General features: G+C 53.8%; 1 protein-coding gene and 1 long non-coding RNA gene across 2 annotated transcripts; both read right to left on the bottom strand.

Moving 5' to 3' along the window:
• Nucleotides 1–12035: 12035 nt before the first annotated feature.
• On the bottom strand, nucleotides 12036–13903 carry LOC105608537 (uncharacterized). The gene is made up of 2 exons (XR_001029989.4): nucleotides 13804–13903; nucleotides 12036–13641 (listed from the first exon to the last, which is right to left on the bottom strand). It is a non-coding gene; the product is annotated as an uncharacterized LOC105608537 (long non-coding RNA).
• A 223-nt stretch (nucleotides 13904–14126) lies between these two features.
• Nucleotides 14127–18925, bottom strand: SOX7 (SRY-box transcription factor 7). Its single transcript, XM_027964612.3, has 2 exons — nucleotides 18609–18925; nucleotides 14127–15117 (listed from the first exon to the last, which is right to left on the bottom strand). The coding sequence occupies exons 1-2, from the start codon at nucleotides 18844–18846 to the stop codon at nucleotides 14195–14197; spliced, it is 1161 nt and encodes a 386-aa protein (XP_027820413.2). The 5' UTR covers nucleotides 18847–18925; the 3' UTR covers nucleotides 14127–14194.
• Nucleotides 18926–19452: the final 527 nt, after the last annotated feature.

A 19452-nucleotide genomic window follows, 5' to 3' on the forward strand; every position in this document is an offset into this window, starting at 1 on the left:
CAGAGGCCGGGCGGCCGTGCTGGGCCCCGGGCCGGTTCCCAGCACTCAGGGCGGCCGGGCCAAGCTGCTGACTCACTGCGCAGCCACGGACAAGTCACTTCCCTCTGGGTGCCCAGCCTGGCCTTGCAAGTGGGCATCCTTGCAGCCTGCACCTGGGCCCTAGGGGCCTTCCCTTGAGAGCCAGCTGGCAGATGACTCGGGGGAGCAGGGATCACGTCATTTGAGAATAGACGTTCAGTTGCAAACAAAACCCACATTTATTTATTTAGCTCCCCAGCATGTGGGATCTTAGTTCCTGGACCAGGGATCGAAACTGCACCCCCTACATTGGAAGCATAGAGTTTTAACCACTGGACCACTGGGGAAGTCCCAGAACCCACATTTAGAAAGTGAACATGTGCCTCCATATCTTTGTGGCAAGAAAGCCCCCCACACTCTTTGGGCAATGGGAACATGCTCAGGAGAGAGTCCTGAGGTGGGATGGCTTCTGCAGAGGGGGCCCTGCTGAAGGCTGAGGTACCCCAAAGATTGGGGTTGTACACCTTTCCTCTTCAGTGTGACCGGCAGGTCAACTCTCTGATCGAGGAAGTGGGTCCTCATACGCGGCAATTCAGGCTTCTTCAGCAAACTGTGGGGGCATTTGTGGGGTTCCGTAACATGGGGATCGGAAACGTGACTTCTAGAAGAGCCTACAACAGAGTTCATCGCCTGTTCAGAGGCCTGCGCTGCTGCAGAAATGTATTCAGGCTACGTTTTCACTTTTTACAGAAGCGAATTTACAAAACTATGTAATCCCAATATCCTAAAATAAGGTTTAAAAATACAGGGGTAAACACATAACATAAACCTAGGGGGAGAAAAGTCTAGAAGGACTACAACAAAAAATAATAAAAGGTTTTTAAATTAGGCCTGGAAAAGATAACTTACCAAGGGGCTAAATTTACTTCCAAAGAGAACTTACATCCTTATTACTATAGAATTAGCAGCCAACTCCTTACTTTGAAGGCTGAGCACCACAGAATTGATGCTTTTGAACTGTGGTATTGGAGAAGACTCTTGAGAGTCCCTTGGACTGCAAGGAGATCCAACCAGTCAATCCTAAAGGAGATCAGCCCTGAATATTCATTGGAAGGACTGACACTGAAGCTGAAGCTCCAATACTTTGGCCACCTGATGTGAAGAGCTGACTCATTGGAAAAGATCCTGATGCTGGGAAAGATTGAGGGCAGGACAAGACAGTGACAGAGGATGAGATGGTTGGATGGCATCATCGACTCAATGGACATGAGTTTGAACAAAATCTGGGACATAGTGAGGGATAGGGAAGCCTAGAGTGCTGCAGTCCATGGGGTCACAAACAGTTGGACACGACTGAGCAACTGAACAACAACAGCAACGGGAATCATTAGAGTCAGCTGCTTGGATGGGCCCCATTGGGGTGGGAGGATAAGCAGTCCCAAAATCTTTTGTATCAGGCCTTGGAAAGTCATGATATGTGTGCATGTGTGTGCAATATGTATTTACGTATAACTGATTATATGCAGTAGATGTGTGTGCAGGTGTATATATATATGTATATAATACATATGTGTGTGTAGTATACGTATATATATGAGTTTGTGTAACATATATCTGTATGTATCATCTCCCCACATGCAGCACCGATTTTCTTCCTGACCTGCTCCTCTGGGGACATTACAAATAGCTTTCATTCCTGACAGATGGCCAAGGGTGGGGTACAGACAGACTAAAAGGTGGCAGATGGCCAGTGTAGAATTAAAATTTTCCAGTGATCATCAAAAGGTGATTGTGGGACTTCCCTGGTGGTACAGTGGATAGGGATCTGCCTGCCAATGCAGGGGACACAGGTTCGATTCCTGGATAAGGGTGATTCCACATGCTGAGGAGTAACGAAGCCTGTGCGCCACGATTACTGCAACCAGTGAAGCGGTAGTGAGCCTGCATGCTGCAACCAGTGAAGCCTGTGCTCCGCACTAAGAGGAGCCGCCACAGTGAGCAGCCCACTGCAGCCCAACTCCAGGAAGCCCCGCAGCAACGAAGACCCAGCGCAGAAATTTAAAAAGAAGAGAGAGAGAGATTGCATTATGAATGTAAACCTCACCATCGACCATCTCCTGAGTTTTTATTTTTAATTACTCTGATCTGAAATCTCTTGACATAAGTGAAACACTGAGCAGAGGGCGGACCAGAAGTGTTTGAGCCCCGAGCAGCTTCTGTGATCCAGCAGATGCTGACGGGGCATCTACTGTGTGCCTGGCATGGATGGAGCAGACCCCGTGGAATCAAAGATAAAGAAGATGCCTTTCCCAGATAAATCCATTCCTAGACTAGTGGGAGGACACAGGCTGGAAAACAGATTGCATTATCACATGCTCGGTGCTGCGTGAGAGGCTGGTGGGAACATGCACACACTCTCTGGGGACGCGGGCTGGGGGAGGTGGGTCGGATGGGTGGAGAGTGCATAGAAGGGGCTTTCTGAGAGGAGAAACATCCGAGCTGTGTCCTGAGACATGAGTAGGAGTCCGCCAAGTGAAGATGCGGGGAAGGGCGTTTCAGCCTGAGGGAACAGCCTAAGCAAAGACATGGGGGAATGAGGAAACAAGCCCCATTTGGAAATCTGCCATGCCCAGAACACAGAGTACGCTGTGGGCAGTAAGTCAGGGGAGAGGAGGCTGCCAGCTGGGTTGGAGCCTGAGCATCCCTCAGAGAGGTCTGGGCCTCACCTTGCTGGTAGTAGCAGGCAGGCAGAAGCTTGTCCCCAAGGGACATTTGCAGACGTTATGGGCCCCTCTGGCTGGCCTCAGGACCATACTCAAGCGACTGTGGGGAGGCCTGGGAGTGGACAGCACTTGTGGGCTTGGGAGGATGGAGTCCTGGAGTCCCCCTTGGCCATGGAGGGCCCAGCTGCAGCCTTCACTTGGTCCCGCCTGACGGAGGGATGCTCCTGGGTATCAGGGTTACGTGAGGACCTACCAGGCTGGGCTCTGACAGCAGAGGCCTCTTGCCTCATTTTGTCAGGCCAAACACCCTCTGTGGATAGGTAGATGGATCAGGTGACTTGGGCAAGGTGAGACAGAGTTCCAAGGAGGTGGTGCCAAGGCCTGGTGACACATAGAACTGGGGCCCAGCCAGGTGTCTGGGGGCCTTAGGCCGTGGCCTGGTGACAAGGCTTGGCGAGAGCCCAAGGCAGCTGAGGCAAGAAGGAATGATGAGGAAGGATGTGTCCAGGGCCTGAATGTGGGAGCCACATCCCCAGCACAGATGTGCGCAGCTCAGGGGGACCCCATCCAGGGACCCCCCACCATGACTGCCACCTCCCTAGAGACCACTCTCAGGCTGAGGCCAGGAGTAGAGAGGAGGGGAACACCTCTGCTTCTTGCACCTCTTCACAGGTTCAGAGAACCAGGGTATTCTAGCCTCTAGAAACGCTCAAGTCCAGATTCCTAATTTACAGGGGCCCAGAGAGGGAAAGTAACTTGCCCAAGGTCACACAGCAGACAAGTGGCTGAGCCAGCTCTGCAGAGCATAAAATGGAAAGGCTTAGAATACAGTTTTCCTTCCTTCACCCACCTCTCCTATCTACAGGCCTCCCATGACCAGGTAACCCCAGATCAGGGGATGGCACAACCCAGGCAGCTCACGTGGCCCTGCACCATCAGCCAGGCTGCGAGCCGACGAGCAGCCCAGAGAATTCCCCACCCTCCTCTCTGCTGCCCACCAGCTGTTCAGGGTCAGCTGTGGTGGGTGGACACTCACCGCAGGCACAGCCGAGAGACAGTCCATCCTCTGAGGCAGGAACCGGGGAGGGCACGTTTGTCTCCTGCTCCATGGGCGGGATCCCTATCTCTGCTTATCAGCAACGGGACCTGACTCAGCCCTGCTTTGCCTCACCTGAGCATCAGCTCCACTTGTGAAAGGGTATAATCATACCTGCATCGGAAGGCTGCCATGGTTACGGGAGACACCGAACGCAGAAGCGCTTTGTAGTGCCCCCGAGTGTGAAGGGCAGAGTGCTGCCCACGTGTCCTCGTGCACATGCCCACTGGGCTGTCCGTCAATACCTATGCGCATGTTTTCTGCAAAGCAAGCACATCTTCACCTGTGCTGGGCATTAAATTCTCCCTTTGTGCACTTTAATGACCAAGAACTGGCTTCCTGATGAGGGTGGAGGGGGTGCCTTTATCAGGGGCCTGGTGAGCAGGTCTGGGCTTGAGTGAGGAGGCGCACCTCAGTTTGGGGGCAGAGTGCCCAGAGCAGGGGGGCTGTGAAAAAGCCAGCTGCTGGGTTGGCGGGGGGCATGCCTGGATGTCGGCAGCCTACAGTCCTGGTAGGGTCCCCACTGATTGCTGTGTGTCTGAGCAGCCCCCTACCCTCTCCATTACTGGTGTCTCTGGGAAGCCCCCTCTCACCTGCCTTGGGGTCCTAGGCATAATCCTTGCCCCTAACCTGCAGTCCCAGGTATCCTGGCTCCCAGGGAGCAGACTGGGCCCAGGGACAGGATGGTGGGAGCGAGACCAGAGAGGACGTTCTCTGCAGGAGATGAAAGCAGAGCAGGGGCAAGTCAGCTCGAGGTGACATTAATGAGCAGGCGCTGCGCCCCCTCCAGGCCCTCCTTCCCCCCCTCAGTGGGGATTGGCTGCTCTCTGAGAGCCAGCCCTTCTCAGGGGGGTGGTCACTGCCCATGTGGCTCCCCAAGTCCCTGGGAGGGAGACCCTCTGCTCCTGTGCGGCTACTGCTCCTCACCCTTCCAGTTAGAAGGGAGCAAGGCTCAGAGAGGGTCGAGATCTCCCTCCAGCCACACAGCCCATTAGGGCAGAGCAGGGCAGCAGCGGGGCCCAGGGCAGCCCTGGCCCCTCCCTCTGCGCCAGCCTGACGTCGGGCCTGCCAAGCCCACCGCTGTCCGCCCTCTGCCCTCGGATGGCGGCCAGGTAGGAGGGGGCTGGTGCATGGACTGACACTGAAGAAATGCACCAGCTTTGCAGTCTGAGAGATCTGACAAACACATAAAAAGGTTTACACTCCCTGCCCTCCTTGGAGATGATTGACGTTGGAGCAGGAAGGCGTCCGCTCTCGGGGGACGTGGCCTCTGAGGCCCCAAGACAGGCCGGAGTCCCTGGGCCTGGAGCCTGAGTGCTCTGAAGGTGGGGACCTCTGGGCGTGTTGGCCCCAGCCCCATTTCCTGTGGCTGCTTCGGGACGGGGCGGGGGAGGAAGGCTCGGCATGGGCTAGCTAATCTGGAGAAGTGATTTTCCTCCTCGGCCGGCCCCTCCCTGGGCAGGGCTCTGGGCGCGAAGGTAGCCTGGCCGTGGCTCCCAGGGAGGGGCCGGCTTATCAGGCAGGAAACACTGGGCTCAGGCCACATCCTCCTCCTCCTGGTCACAGCAGCTCCCAGGGGCAGGAAAACACTCGGCACCAGGCTGCTCCTCCGCCCTCTCCGGGCCCCTCCTGCAGCCCTTCGTCCTCCTCTCAGTCCCCCAACCACCAGGGAGGCAGACAGCGCTGGGCTGTGATGGCGACTTCGGGGTTCTGTCCCGGCTTCCCGGCCCCTCTGCCAACCCTGAACCACCTACTACCTTTTTGGGCGCCTGCAGCCTGGTCACAGGGGGCAGGCGGGGGTGGCAGAAACACAACAAAGGGGCCCAGGCTCCCAGAGACGTCCGGGTCCCTCTGTGCCCCCTCCCCCGTTCCCAGAAGGGACTGGGAGCCTAGGGCCATGTGCCCACCTCCCGCCAGAGCACACTGAAGCTCTCCCTTCCCAGGACACTCATCCCCAGCCCCTCTCTCCTGGGTCAGCACCCGGAGGATGCAGGAATCCAGGAATCCAGACTTCTTGGGAAGTCTCCTGGGCATGCCCACCCACAGGCTCCTGTATCCCCTACCAGCTGCATTCCGAGGAACACTTTGTCCCATCACCCGTGTCCTTGTTGTGCCACTAGCCAACCCCCCCAACCCCTGCTTAAGGGTGAGACCCCCCCAGTCCAGCAGAGAGGCCACGGGAGGTGGAGTTCTCCCCTAGCCCTGTCCCAGCTAGCCTCCTGGGCCAGCACTGCTGAGGATGACTGACCAGCCTGGGTCCTGAGGGGCGGGGCCCCTCCTGGCCCCTCCCCTTCACAGCTCCGCACTCAAGGCCCTTCACCAGTTTCTGCTCCAAGCTGCTCCCTCTCAAGTGAATCCCTTGACCTCTCATGGCCTCCAGTTCCTTTTTCATCAAATCCGGGGATTGACAACATGATAACAATTCCTGGGGTTCCCTGGTGGTCCAGTGGATAAGAATCTGCCTGCCAATGCAGGGAACACAGGTTCAATTCCTGGTCTAGGAAGATCCCACATGCCAAGGAGCCTATACGTCACAGCTACTGAGCCTGTACTCTACAACAGGAGAAGCCACCGCGATGAGAAGCCTCTGCACCGTAAGAGAGTAGTCCCCACACGCTGCACCTAGAGAAAGCCTGTGTGCAGCAACATGACCCAGTGCAGCCAAAAGTAAAAAAATAATAAAGAAAGCAAAAAAAAAAAAAAAAAATCCCATTTTTTTCAAGGTCACAGAGCTAGGATGAGAATTCTTTCCGGTAAAATTGTAACTGCTTTACATTGGGACAAATCAATCTATCTTATCATACCCTGTCTTGCAGACCTTAAGGATGTTACACATGCTTTCCTGGACCCTCACAGCACCCTGAGAAGTGGCAGCTGGTGCTTCTATTTTTCAGGAAAGGGGATAAAGAAAAAGGAAGTCGTAAGGCTTGTCAAAATTGGAGCGGAGGAGCTACACAGCCCTCTTGGGTTCTCTGATGTCATAAGGACAAGCCAGCACGCAGGGACACGTGTGGAGCTCGTGGACACCTTGGGGCACCCATCCTCGTGGTGGGCCCCCACCTGTGGAAGTCGACCTCATCTCTCAGGTCCCATCAACAGGACCTCTAAGACACAATGGCCCTGAGGCCCCTGCTGCAAAGATATTTCACTCATCAGAATCCACTGATTTTTCCAGAATCCAGGGGCTTATGTTCCTTGTTTTAAGGTTCCCCAATGTGTCCTAGAACTGTGCCTCCCCAAGGCCTCGTGGATGGATGGAAGGTGAGTGGCCAGTGAGAGGACAGTGAGCAGAGCTAGGGGACTCACATTCTGGCCCAGCTGTGGCCCTCTGAGAGATGGCTGCACTCCGTGCCTACACATAGAACATCCCAGAAGTGCCCATAATACAGTCCTCTCCCAGTCTTGGGTGATCCCCCGCCTTCCTTGCTCATGGTTTGTATAACAGGGGGAACCTTCCTTGTCACCCCACCCTAATCCCATGTCCCTCCGGTTCAAGGGAAGGCAGGCCTGAGAGGATCTGGAGGGAATCCAGGCTGCATCGGGGTGTCTACATGGTCCCATGATGAAGAGGGGAAGAGCATGACCACCAGCCTCCGGGGGAGGACCACTTGGGGACAAGTCCTGTTAATTTCTGCAGACGACATCAAGCATACTTGGATTTAAACTGAGCAGGAGGGGTTTAGGCGAGGTACAAAAAGGTGCAAAATAGAACTTTTAAAAACCTTTCTGGCCGCACTGTGCAGCATATGGGATCTTGTTCCCTGTCCAGCGATCAAATCCGGGCCTCCTGGAGTGGAAGCTCAGAGTCTTATCAAGTCAAGGATCTTCCTGAATTGCCAAGTCCTGAGAAAGAACTTTTTGATGATGGAACTCATTAGATTCTCTTAAGAGAGAAAACTCCCTTTCTGTAGAGGACTCAAATCAATTAGAAACCCATCTGAAGAAGAATGGCTAAGATTCAGTCCTCAGTAGAGACAAGGAAATGGACTCAATGACCCAGACTGTCTCTGTCAATCCCAGCTTGGTGCCAGACAAGGGAACGGAGGGTTCCTCTCTACAAGCCCCTCTTCCACATCGTGAGGTCTATTGTGCAATCGGTCTCAGTGTGATAAACTGACAAACACGTGGTTCCAGGCTTTTTAATCTAGTACCAGCCTCCAGCTCTAAAAGTAATAAAAACTGCTTAAAGAGATCTGAAGTAGACAACAGCTATTCTGTACATGTGTATAAAGCCTTGCAATTTCTCACGAGCCCAGAAATTCACTAACTACCTGTTCTGGATGAGAGAACAGGTCCAGAGATTAGCCCAAGTTCCAATCAAAATCCAGGGATGGGGGAGGTCACTGCTTCCCTGGTTCCCAGCTCTTTCCAGACCCTCTCCTGCTCCCTGGAGTTCTGAGCGCCCTGTGAATGCAGCCAGCTGCCCTGTGTCCTGGGAGACTCTGAGGACCAATTCGGTTCCCACACTGACAGAGGAAGCCTTTCCTCCATAGAGTAAACTGATGCTTTGGGAAGGGTGTGCTGTCTACTGTGGTGACTGAGGAAAGGAATCCCTCCAATGTGTCGGTGAAGCCTGCGGTAAGCTCATCACTGGTCCTCAGGAAGACGAGCTGCCGTGACAGGGGAAGGCCACAGGGCATGGGCAGACTGGAATCCAGTAAAAACTGTCCTCAGGAGGCTGCCTTCTTCCTGGTAGGAGAGAGTTCATTCTGGGGACTGCTTGCATGGAGCCGTTTTGTGCCTCGATGAAAAGCTGTAAACTCATAGCTCAGACATGCGATACCTGGACAGAAACAAGTAAATGTGCACTGCTGTGCTATTTATAATGGCAAAAAATGAGAACGGAACAACTCAGTTATCTAGTACCAAGTCAATCAAGCCACATTCATACACTGAAGCACTGTGCTGTCATCAAAAGTGATAAACATGAGACAGCTGTCAGAGTGGCAAAATTTCTATAATAGGATGTTGAAAGGATAGAACCAAATACCAATGGTATCTATCTCTTGAATGCTTGAATACAGGACTGGGGAGTTGAGTATACAAAAGTGAACCAGTTGTATCAAGGTCATGGAATGTGTAATTTTTCTTTTTTTCTAATATTTTTTTCATGTTGATTTTTCAACTGCCTTTTTCAACACTCTTAGCAGAAACATAAAATTTAAGGACGTAAGAAAATGTCTATTTAATATTAATGACTGAAAATGCCTATCATAAAATACACATGCCTCTATAGACCTAGACCAACAAAACAGGACTGGTCTGAGCAAACAAACAAAATACACTGATATGTATTAAAAACATTACCAGTAACGTTGCTAAGTTGTAGGCAATAGATGACTTTTTTTTTTTACCTATGATACTTTTTACTAAACTTTCTACAAAGACTATGTTTCTTTTGAAAATTGAAATATCAGTAGATTATGGGAAGAGTTGACTCATTGGAAAAGACTCTGATGCTGGGAGGGATTGGGGGCAGGAGGAGAAGGGGATGACAGAGGATGAGATGGCTGGATGGCATCACTGACTCGATGGACATGAGTTTGAGTGGACTCCAGGAATTGGTGATGGACAGGGAGGCCTGGCGTGCTGCAATTCATGGGGTTGCAAAGAGTCGGACACGCCTGAGCGAGTGAACTGAAGTGATAGCTAGATAGGTGATAAATGGTTAAGTGGGTGGATGGATGGGTAGAAAGACGAAGTAAGTAAAGTAGGTGGATGGGTCCAATGGACGGATAGATGATACACAGATAAATATTTCGTTCCCTTCCTTCCTTCCTTCTGTCCAAATCCCTTTCATGGGGATGAAATCAACAGCAAAGCCTTTTCAAGAAGAAAGGTAGGAAGTTACAAATGCTACAAATCATCTGCCCCCAGCTCTACTTTGGTACTCTAGGATGAGAAGGGAGAGGGGATGCTTGGGTCCTCTGTGTCCACCTCCTGACTCATTTACTCCTGTAACAAGGGAGGCTATAAGGCCACGGCTGCTGCGTCACATTCTGTCTCAGAGCCCTGAGAACTGCACACACATGGGCTCCAGGGCCCGGGTTTCCAGAGAGACGAGTGAGATCAGGGGCCCAGAAGATTTCAGGTCTTTAGCGCCAGGACTCACTGGAATACCTACAGGACTTCTCAGATGTTCACCTTATTCATTTCTTCATCCACTTACTTGCTGAGCAGCTACTATTATCCGCCCTGCTGGGGAAGACTCACACAAATGGATGACATCAACGCCAGCTGTAAGAGCTAGATCCCATCAAGTCCCCGCTGGAGCTCAGACAGAAGAGTGACCTGCCCCCCGCCCCCGCCCCCCGCCCCAGCCAGCAAGAGTGGGAGTGCCTGAGCTGGATTTAGACAGTGGGTCGATGTCATCAGGCCATGAAGGTGAGGGTCTCCCTCGTCGGGGAACAGTGCTGGGAAAAGCACAGAAGCGTGGGGAAAGAAAGCATTTTCAGAGAACAATAGGCTTTCCGGGCCGTGGGTACACTGTGGGGAAGGGGCAGGGGGTGGGGTGGACACAGTACCAGGGCCCCTCCTCGGATCCATGAACCTCGCGGGGTCCCTGGGGACCCTGTGCATCATGGGCAACGCACAGGCACTGAAGGGTCTTAAGGAAGTGTGACGTGGTAACTTTCATGTTTTAGGAAAACAACCCATAAAACGGTGCACGCGCATCAATTCTCATCGGCCAAAACCAAAAGTACGCTTGTCCCAGGAGGGGCAGGCAGGAGAGCTGGGGACCTGGGAGGGGCGGCTAAAACTCTACAATACCCCCTGGCTTCCGGGCATGGCTGTTTTACTCATAGCTGAGCAAAAGCGAGAAAGCTCCCTGTCACAGGTCAGTGTCCTGCCCTCCCGGGGGCCGGGGCACCACCCTCGCCCCACAGTATGGCCCGGAATGAAACACGCCCCTCTGGTCCCGTCCAGGGCCGGACACTGACGCATAGATACGGCCAGTGGACACTGCAGGACAAGCTCTCCTGCCAGGTGATGACGCTGCCGGCGGCCACTGTTGGCTGGCCACGGCGGCGGGCCTAGGCAGCGAGGAATTCGGGTGTCATCTAATGCTAGCCTTGTCATTTCCCCTTTGTCCATCCTTTTTCCCTGGGATGTGAGAGGTAAAAACAGGCCGGATGTAATCCTATGTCTGGTGAGTCTCTATAAAAGGCATGAGCCTTCTAACTGGGAGACTGTCAATGCCAGCGAACGTATTTGACAAAGTGCTGAAACCCCAGCCTCCACCAGTTGAGTAGGGTGACCCCAGGGTGCCACCTCCCTCCCTTGGCCTCAGTGTTCTTGACTGTGCAATGGGGTGGAGTGATGACGGGCCCCATCTGGGGCTGGGAATGAGAAACAGATCATAAAACTTGCTGTAAAACTCCCTACATCTATAAAGTGCTATTAAAGTAATGACGAGAGATTACGATCCAATTTGCAGAAAGAACATCTGCCCGATCGGACCCTCCCAAGACCCACTCCTTGGCCCAGAGGCCCTGGAAGAACACAGGGCTTCTATTGACTTGAACAAGTTACAACGGCTTTCCCACAGAGACGAGCCAGATGTAGTGAATGGCCTGGGGACTGAGGAATCATCGCTTTTTTCCGGACACTGTTTGGCTGGGATTTTCATCCTAAACCTTAACAAGATATTACATCCTTTAATTACCCACCCTTGTGTTGCCCTGTTTTCTCTGCAACATTCCAGGGAGCTTGGAGAGCACATGATTCTTGTAAGACCACATCCCTAGATGCATAGGAGAGGACAATCTAAATAGTCTTCAAAAGATGATTTCAAAAAGAAGGGGAAAATGGAGTTTCCCCTTAAGGAAGCCTTAAGGAAGCAAATACTTGGGCCCCACTTTCCATCTTGAGACAGTCTGACAACCACTGCATTCCACCTTACAAGTGTGAAGTCATCCTTTCTGAGGAGAAAATTGTTTTGCAACTAGGCTGTGAATTTGTCTTTTCTTTCAATATCAAGAAGAATGACACTGTTTCTAAGGTGTAAAATTAGGGTTTATCTCTACCGTAATTCATAACATCAACCAATCAACCACTCCAACAAGACAAGTTTTTTAAAATGAAAAAGATGATGGAGAGAACATTTTGACCAACACTGGAAGGAGAACTGGCATAATATCTACGCCTCACTTGGAAACTTTTTCCTTCACCAAACTGTATTTCAAATGACAGAATGGTCGTGGTACAAAAATGTTTATTTAAATTAAATATTTTAGGCAAACCAATATCTACAACCATTCCAAAGCATATATAGTTCCTACAGAAAATGGAACAGTTTAGCTTAATGTCTGTGATACTGTTTTATAAGATTATTAATACACATTCTGGACTGCACCAGTCATATTGTCCATGGTTTATTATTTATTACCAAAAGTCACATACAGTAATAGCATAAAGATTAATCATATCTTATAAGTGATTTTACAAGAGAATTCCTTGGAAGGAAAAAAAAAGGAGTTTCAACAATACAAAATATAAGGTGAAAATAATAGGAGAATATATAAAAACACTTACATATTTCATACAGGCAATAAAATGCTGAAATCATAAGACAACTGTCTTTTATGTCTGATAGGTATGTTCCTTCAATGGAGACTTGGAGGAAGGATGGAAATGTTTTTGGGATGGGGTCAGGGCTCAGAAATATTTTCTGAATCACAGTGCATTTCTATTCTTTGGGAAGTAAGTATAATAAAGCGAAGTTTCTTTGATGTGTTGGCTGAAGATGTTACCTGAAGAACCAGAGGGCTGGTGAGGAGAACAAAATCTCATTTCTGCCATAGGAATCATGCCTGGAATTTTTAAGTCAAGGGATCTTTGAATCAGTGGCCAATTCAGGGGTGGAGAAAGAACAGAAAAGAAGAGAAAAAGGAAAGTCCAGGAAAGGAAGATGGGAACAGAGGAAAGGAAGATCTTTTTGCATCTGCAGAAGGCAGAGCATGGTGAAATTTTGCTTAATAAATCAGCACATTCAGATTGAAAGAAACTGATGCTACGGTGCTGAAACTCTTTCCAGCTCCCTGCTCTTTGGGTCATTAGGAACGGAAGGCTGACAAGAAGTTGCCAAGGTCAGCAAACGGTATCTGATTCAGGCTGAGCATGAAGGTGTGTATGTTGTGTGTGTCTCATGCACACTGTAAATATTCAGGCATGTATTTTCTTTTGAAATGTATGAAAGTGAAAAGAAAGTGAAAGTCACTCAGTCCTGTCTGACTCTTTGCGACCCCATGGACTATACAGTCTATGAAATTCTCCAGGCCAGAAACTGGAGTGGGTAGCCTTTCCCTTCTCCAGGGTATCTTCCCAACCCGAGGATCGAACCCAGGTCTTCCACATTGCAGGTGGATTCTTTACCAGCTGTCCAAACACACTGGAGTGGGTAGTCTATCCCTTCTCCAGCAGATCTTCCTGACCCAGAAATCAAACCAGGGTCTCCTGCATTGCAGGCAGATTCATTACCAACTGAGCTATCAAAGAACTTGTCTTTAAAAAAAAAAAAGGTATGTTTTAAAAAAAAAGCAGCTTGAATTCAGTTTCGTTGTCAGTGATGCAGTTAACCCCGGCGTTAATTCCCCAAATCACGATGAGTGTTTTTTTTCTCAAACTCTTAAAGGGTCCTTTCGGAAGACTAGGACCATTTATACTGGAAGATGGTGACCAAGTGCAGCAGCCTTGCGTCCTTGGGCCTTGGGCAGTGCGCGGGATCCTCACCAGGTTGCACACGAATGAGCTCGCGGAGGCCAGCTTCAGCTTCCTTTGGAGAGAATCCTAAATCGGAAAACCCTGGAGCGGAGGGTACCTAAGATACGGACTCTGTCCCTCACTCCGCAGATGGGGGGATGGGCTGGAGGGGGAGGCGAGGGGAGTCAGGTCTCCCCAGCCCCCGGAGACAGAACGGGGATTGGCCCGCCAGTCCCCCGAATCTTAGCCCAGGGCTCTCCTCACCTGGAAGACCAAAGGCCAGGACGGCAGGAGCCCTGCGGCTGTGTCAGAAGCGGCGGGGATGCGAATGCTGCTGGGCTTTTCCCGACTTTGTTTCCGGATTGAAGACTGGGAGGAGAGGTCAGTGAAAACTCTACCGGGAAATAGCGTCCTCAGCAACGACCGCGCCTGATTCCCGGGGTGGAGCCAATGGGAACTCTTTTGAAGGAAGATACTCAGAACGCCGGCGCGGCGGGGCGGGGCGGCGGGGCAGGGGCGGGGAGGGGCCCCGGAGCCGCGGAGCCGCGGAGCCGGCCGCCGCGCGGCCCCTGCACGTGCGCGCCCGCCGCGGGGCGCCGCGCTCGGCGCGGGAGGGGCCGGCGGCGCGGGGCCGGGCCGGACGGGCCGCCGGGCTCTACGACACGCTGTAGCTGTTGTAGTACGTGGCCGTGGCGTCCGCCAGCACGGAAATGAGGCTGGTTTCTGTGGGGCCCGTCGGTGTCACCTGAGAGACCGCGCCCTGCCCGCTGAGGGCCCCAGAGTCTGGGTGGCCCGGAGTGTTCAAGTACTGGTCGAACTCATTGCGATCCATGTCCCCCAGGAGTTCCACCTGGCTCAGCTGATCCAGGGCGTCGAAGCCGGGATGCTCGGGAGGCGGGGAGAGCTGGCCGAGGTGGGCGTGCAGGTTGGAGCGGAGAGGCGGGTAGGCGGCCTGGGAGTAGTAGGCCGGAGACGGGGGGCAGCCAGGCACGGTGGACATCAGAGAGACGCCCGAGGACTGGCCGAGGGCCAGGGAGCCCAGGGCGTGGCCGCAGTGGAGGGGGCTGGGGGCGTACTCCGGGGAGTAGGGGGGCCCGGGCAGGTGGGCGACGCGGCGGGAGTGCGCGCGGTCCTCCTGGCACGCGGAGGAGAAGAAGGCCTGCTCCGGCTCCAGCACGTCCAAGGGTGACATCTCCGGCGGCGTGGGCAGCCCGTAGGGGTACGCGTCCACGCTGCCCGGGGTGCCGCCGCCGCCGCTGCCGCCGCCGGCCGGACCGTCGTGGAAGCAGCCCCGCAGGCTGGGCAGCGCAGAGCCCGGAGAGTACTCACCCCGGTCCTCCTTCTCCCCCGGCGCCCCTCGGCCGCCGCCCCGCTTCTCCGGCAGGGAGTTCTGGTCGCGGGAGAGCGAGCTGAGCAGGAAGCCGGGGTCCACGCGCTTGCACAGGCGCTTGGCCTGCTTCTTCCTGCGCGGCCGGTACTTGTAGTTGGGGTAGTCCTGCATGTGCTGCAGCCGCAGCCGCTCCGCCTCGTCCACGTAGGGCCTCTTCTGGGACAGCGTCAGCGCCTTCCACGACTTTCCTGCTCGCACAAGTCAGACAAGGCCGAGTCAGCCTCTGCGCAGCTCAGCTCGGGGCGCCAGGTGCACCTGTCTCGACTGGGGCCGCCGAGCATCACACACACCTGCTGCCTCGGGTCCCCTGTCCCCCACCCCCACCCCAGTGCCCCCTCTTCACACAAGGCGCCCCACCCTCGGCACCCTCTTCTCAGCCCACATCCTGCACGTGCAGTAAGGCCAAACCAACCTCTCCCACTTGCATGCTTCAAGGCACGCATGCAAAAGACACACACACGATCATGGCACCTCTCCTGTCAAAGCCACCAGACAACAGGAATGTACGAACAGTGTGAGATTCTCAGGGAAGGGTCCACCTGACCCAGTGCCACCCACAGGACAAAAATACGTAGACTACAACATTGATTTGGGCTCCCTTTCACATTCTGAGGGCCAGTTCTTATCATTTGTGCATCCTAATGAAAACTCTGCCTTCCTAGAGTATCGATGCCCTTCAGGAAGTGACACTATGTTATTTATTTGTGGCACACATCTAGCACAGGCTTTCTTGTGGGGGTACTCAGGATCAGTCAACAGCTTCACAGATGGAGGTAGAATTACAAGATGCAAATTACAGGATCTCACTTATGGCAACAGAGGATTAGCCCTTACATCTGAAGGTCAAACAGAACCTTCATGCCACACGCACACACACGCACGCGCACGCACGCACACGCACACGCACGCACACGCACACGCTGTGGCTTCTAACTGTCTGCTGTGGCGATGGGAGAGGGCACCTTATCAGTCACTGACCCTCCGCACAGAAGTAACCCCCTTACCTTCCCTGGATCTTTGTTCTCCCTGCAGTAAAAAACATACTGTGATGCTCCCCAAAACGCTCTTCTGAAGAAGCATCCCACACTCGTGTGCCACTGGTGCACAAATGCTGCTCTCGTGTGCATTTTCCATTCATCCTTTTCACTTGTGTGTTATTGCGTAATTAGTGTCTCTTTCTTTCTTAGAGCACATTGCCCATCCGGCTGCAGGTTTTCTAAAGGTCACTTCTGGACACCTTAGATGGTTACCTCCTAGGGTACGCTTGGGAACTTAAGTTCCCCTATGACTCTACTGTATCCTGAAGTTTGAGACAAACTAGCCCAGAGGGCAGCCCCCTGCCCCAAATCTTGGAAGGAAAGGGGCTGCATCTCCCACCCAGAGCCCTCGGCACAGGGCCAAGTCCAGAGCGATGTGTGTGGCTGCCCTTCATGGGGGTGCTGGCTGGCCCTGGGTGTCAGATACACAGAGTGGGCTGGAGGAAGGTGATCATCCAGTACCGTTTGGATGAAAGTATATAACACTATTTCAGTGAAGCTGTCAATTAATACGGTTAGCTCTCCCTTGAAAAGACAACTTTAAAAGTGTCAGGAACTCCAATTTTAGTATATGTGCTGCCGAAGCGAGCACTGTCAGGAACTCCAGGTTTGGAGCTGGCCATTAGTTTCCAGCCTGTGGTTAAGGCCACAAGTTGTGGCAAGAGGCCCAAGACCCAGACACACCCACAACCCTGACTGTGGACTGAATATAAAATGTGACTCAAAGTTTCTGAGTGTACCGAGAGATTGTAGTATTCGTAAAATATAGGTTCATTTTAAAAACCACTAAATGTATAACTGTCTTTACCTGCTTTCTCACTCATAACAGACATGAGTGCTGCTGTGTGAAGTTTTTAGAGTCCAAGACTGGAGAGCTAGAGCCAGAAAAGCCTGCACTCTTGCATTCAGCCCTTTCCCTTTCCTAAGTCAGAAAGGAAAGGGCTGGGCAAGATCACGGGCTTGGGATGGAAACAGATCATCCTGCTGCCCCCTCCGCTCCAGCAGGTGTAGAAAATCCATATTTTTCAAAGCAACACTAGGTCAGTTTCCTTTGCCTAGTGACAGGGGCTGTGTGGCTAAGCAGGAAGGAATCTGTATCTTTCCTGCACATTGCACTGTGACCTCTAGAATCCTAAGTGCCAACTACCAATAGGAGTCAGCTCACAGGAGGCATCTGTCACCCAAGGCCCTTTGCCTGTCCTTTCCCTGGGAGCAGGCAGCCCCAATCCTGCCAAGGCTCTCCAAACTGAGTTCTCCCACCTTGGGCTGGGCCTGCTCTATCCTCGTCACAAGAGCTGTGCTTGGGCAACAGGCATAGCACCTAGCTCACACCAAAAAATTACATTTAGGGGCTCACTGAAAAACAGTGTTTTCATTGCTTTAGAAATCTCAAGAAAAATATAAACTTTCTGCTTGAAGAAACTGTTTTATTATTATATATCTTAATATATTTGTCTTTATGCCAACACATTATAAAGTATGATTTTAAGTATTTTTTATCTGGGACAGGGCTCGCTAAGACACACTGGCCCACTAACTCGTCATGGGAACAGCTAGCCACGGGGCTGGGCAGAGGGTGGGAGGCTCTTTGAAACCAGCACTCTATCAGCTGCTTTGAAAGGGCAATCAAACTGCAAGAGGACCTTTTCTGCCAGAGGGCCTGTGGCTTTAGACAGCACAAAGAGGGGTGTCAGGCCTCATTCTACCGATTTGGGGAAGAAGCCCCAAGCTCCAGCGGAAAAAGGAAAAAGAAAAGGCTCCAAGATGGGCCGGGTGGGGTTGCTGGGGGCAGGGCCAGCCTCGGGTGACCACACACTGTCCTTTTTTACAGGGCCTGGCGCCTGCTGGGCACACAAAGTGCTTTGAAAGGTTCCCATCTGTCAAAATGAATAAAAACTACCACGAAGGGCAAAGAGGTTAGGCGTTGGCTGGAGCTGATACAGTGCCCAGCTTCCGACAGTGGAGACGGAAGAAGCCCCCGACCTCCAGAACATCCTTTCTCTATTGGCCTGACTTGTCCCCAGCCCGGCGTCCGGGCTGGGACCGCAGGGCAGCCCCAGAACTGGCCGGGTTCTCGGACATACCCGCACAGGCCGTCCTAAGCATCCGAATCAAATTTTCTAAACTCCTGCGACTGGGAGAGCGGCTTGAATCAAGCCCATTTTGCTGTTGGCTCGATAATTAAGGTAAAGCAGGAATGCGCCACCGCCAGGTCTCTCTTCACGAATATTCGTTAATGAGAGGTACGACCTCCCGTGACTGTGCCCGTGGTGAAGTTCAGCGGATGATGGGTTTTCCTGCTCCCTTACACCCGACCTGTCCGTGCGCGCCAGGCCGCAGCTCAGACCCGCCCGTGCCCCAGGGCCCCTAACTCGGCTCCCGTCCCTTCCAGTGGGCCTCCCCGGCCACCCCGGCTGGCCGTGCCAGTTCACTGTGGGCCTGGTCCACGCGTCCCTGCTCGGAATCCCAGTTCCCGCGCGCACACCCACGCTCGCCCAGATGCCCGACCTCGCGGGCACGGTGCGTCCCCCACGCCGAGTCTGTCCCACCCTCGCCCCGCGCGCCCTCACTACACCCGCCCGGCCTCCAGCCGCCAGACCCCCGCCCGCCGACTTCGGGCCGCGCCCCGCCCGCTCACTCACCCAGCATCTTGCTGAGCTCGGCGTTGTGCAGGTCCGGGTTCTGCACCGCCAGACGTTTCCTCTCGTCCTTGGCCCACACCATGAAGGCGTTCATGGGCCGCCGGATACGGCTCTCCGAGCCCTTGTCCCCCGGCGGGCGGGGGGCGGCCGGCGGCGACAGCCCGTCCGACAGCTCGGCTTCCAGGGCAGGGCACTCGAGGCCCTCGGGCCACGGGTAAGTTCCTAGCAGCGAGGCCATGGCCGCACGGGGGTCGCCTCGCTTCGCGTCGTCGGGCCGGCGCTGACCTGGCCCTCGCACCGGTTGCGGCGTCCAACTTGGCCGGCAGCCGCGCCCGGCCCCTTATTTATCAGCTTCGAGAGGCCGCGTCCTCCAATGACTCTCGAAGGCGGCGCGGCCCCTCCCTCCTTCACGGCGCGGGCCCCCGCTGCGTCCCGGGCCGCCGCGTCCCCGCTCCGACCTGCCGGGAGGAGAGGCGGGAGGCGGGCCGCTTGCCCAGCGTGCGCCCGCCCCTGGCCCGCCTCCCGCCTCCCAGGTGGTTCCCGGGGATCAGAGCCCCGGAGCCCCGAGGCCGCCCCGAGGCCCGCTAGCTCACAGCGCAGGTGCCTCCGGCCGGGAGGAGGGAGCCGCCGGAGATCGCGGGGCCCGGGAGCGGGAGCCGGACTCCAGCCCCTCGTCCCGACTGGCCGCGGCCTCCCGGGGCCAGGTTCCGCCAGCTCCTCCCGTGCGTGGAATCCTACGAAGAATAGAGGCCAACCAGGTTTCGCTGGGAATGGCCGGGCACGAGTGACACCCGGCCTGTGCACTCTTCTTGACAGAACACACTTCGTGCTTTTGTAAATGACC

This window comes from Ovis aries, chromosome 2 (genome assembly GCF_016772045.2).
Source record: "Ovis aries strain OAR_USU_Benz2616 breed Rambouillet chromosome 2, ARS-UI_Ramb_v3.0, whole genome shotgun sequence".
NCBI lineage: Eukaryota > Metazoa > Chordata > Mammalia > Artiodactyla > Bovidae > Ovis > Ovis aries.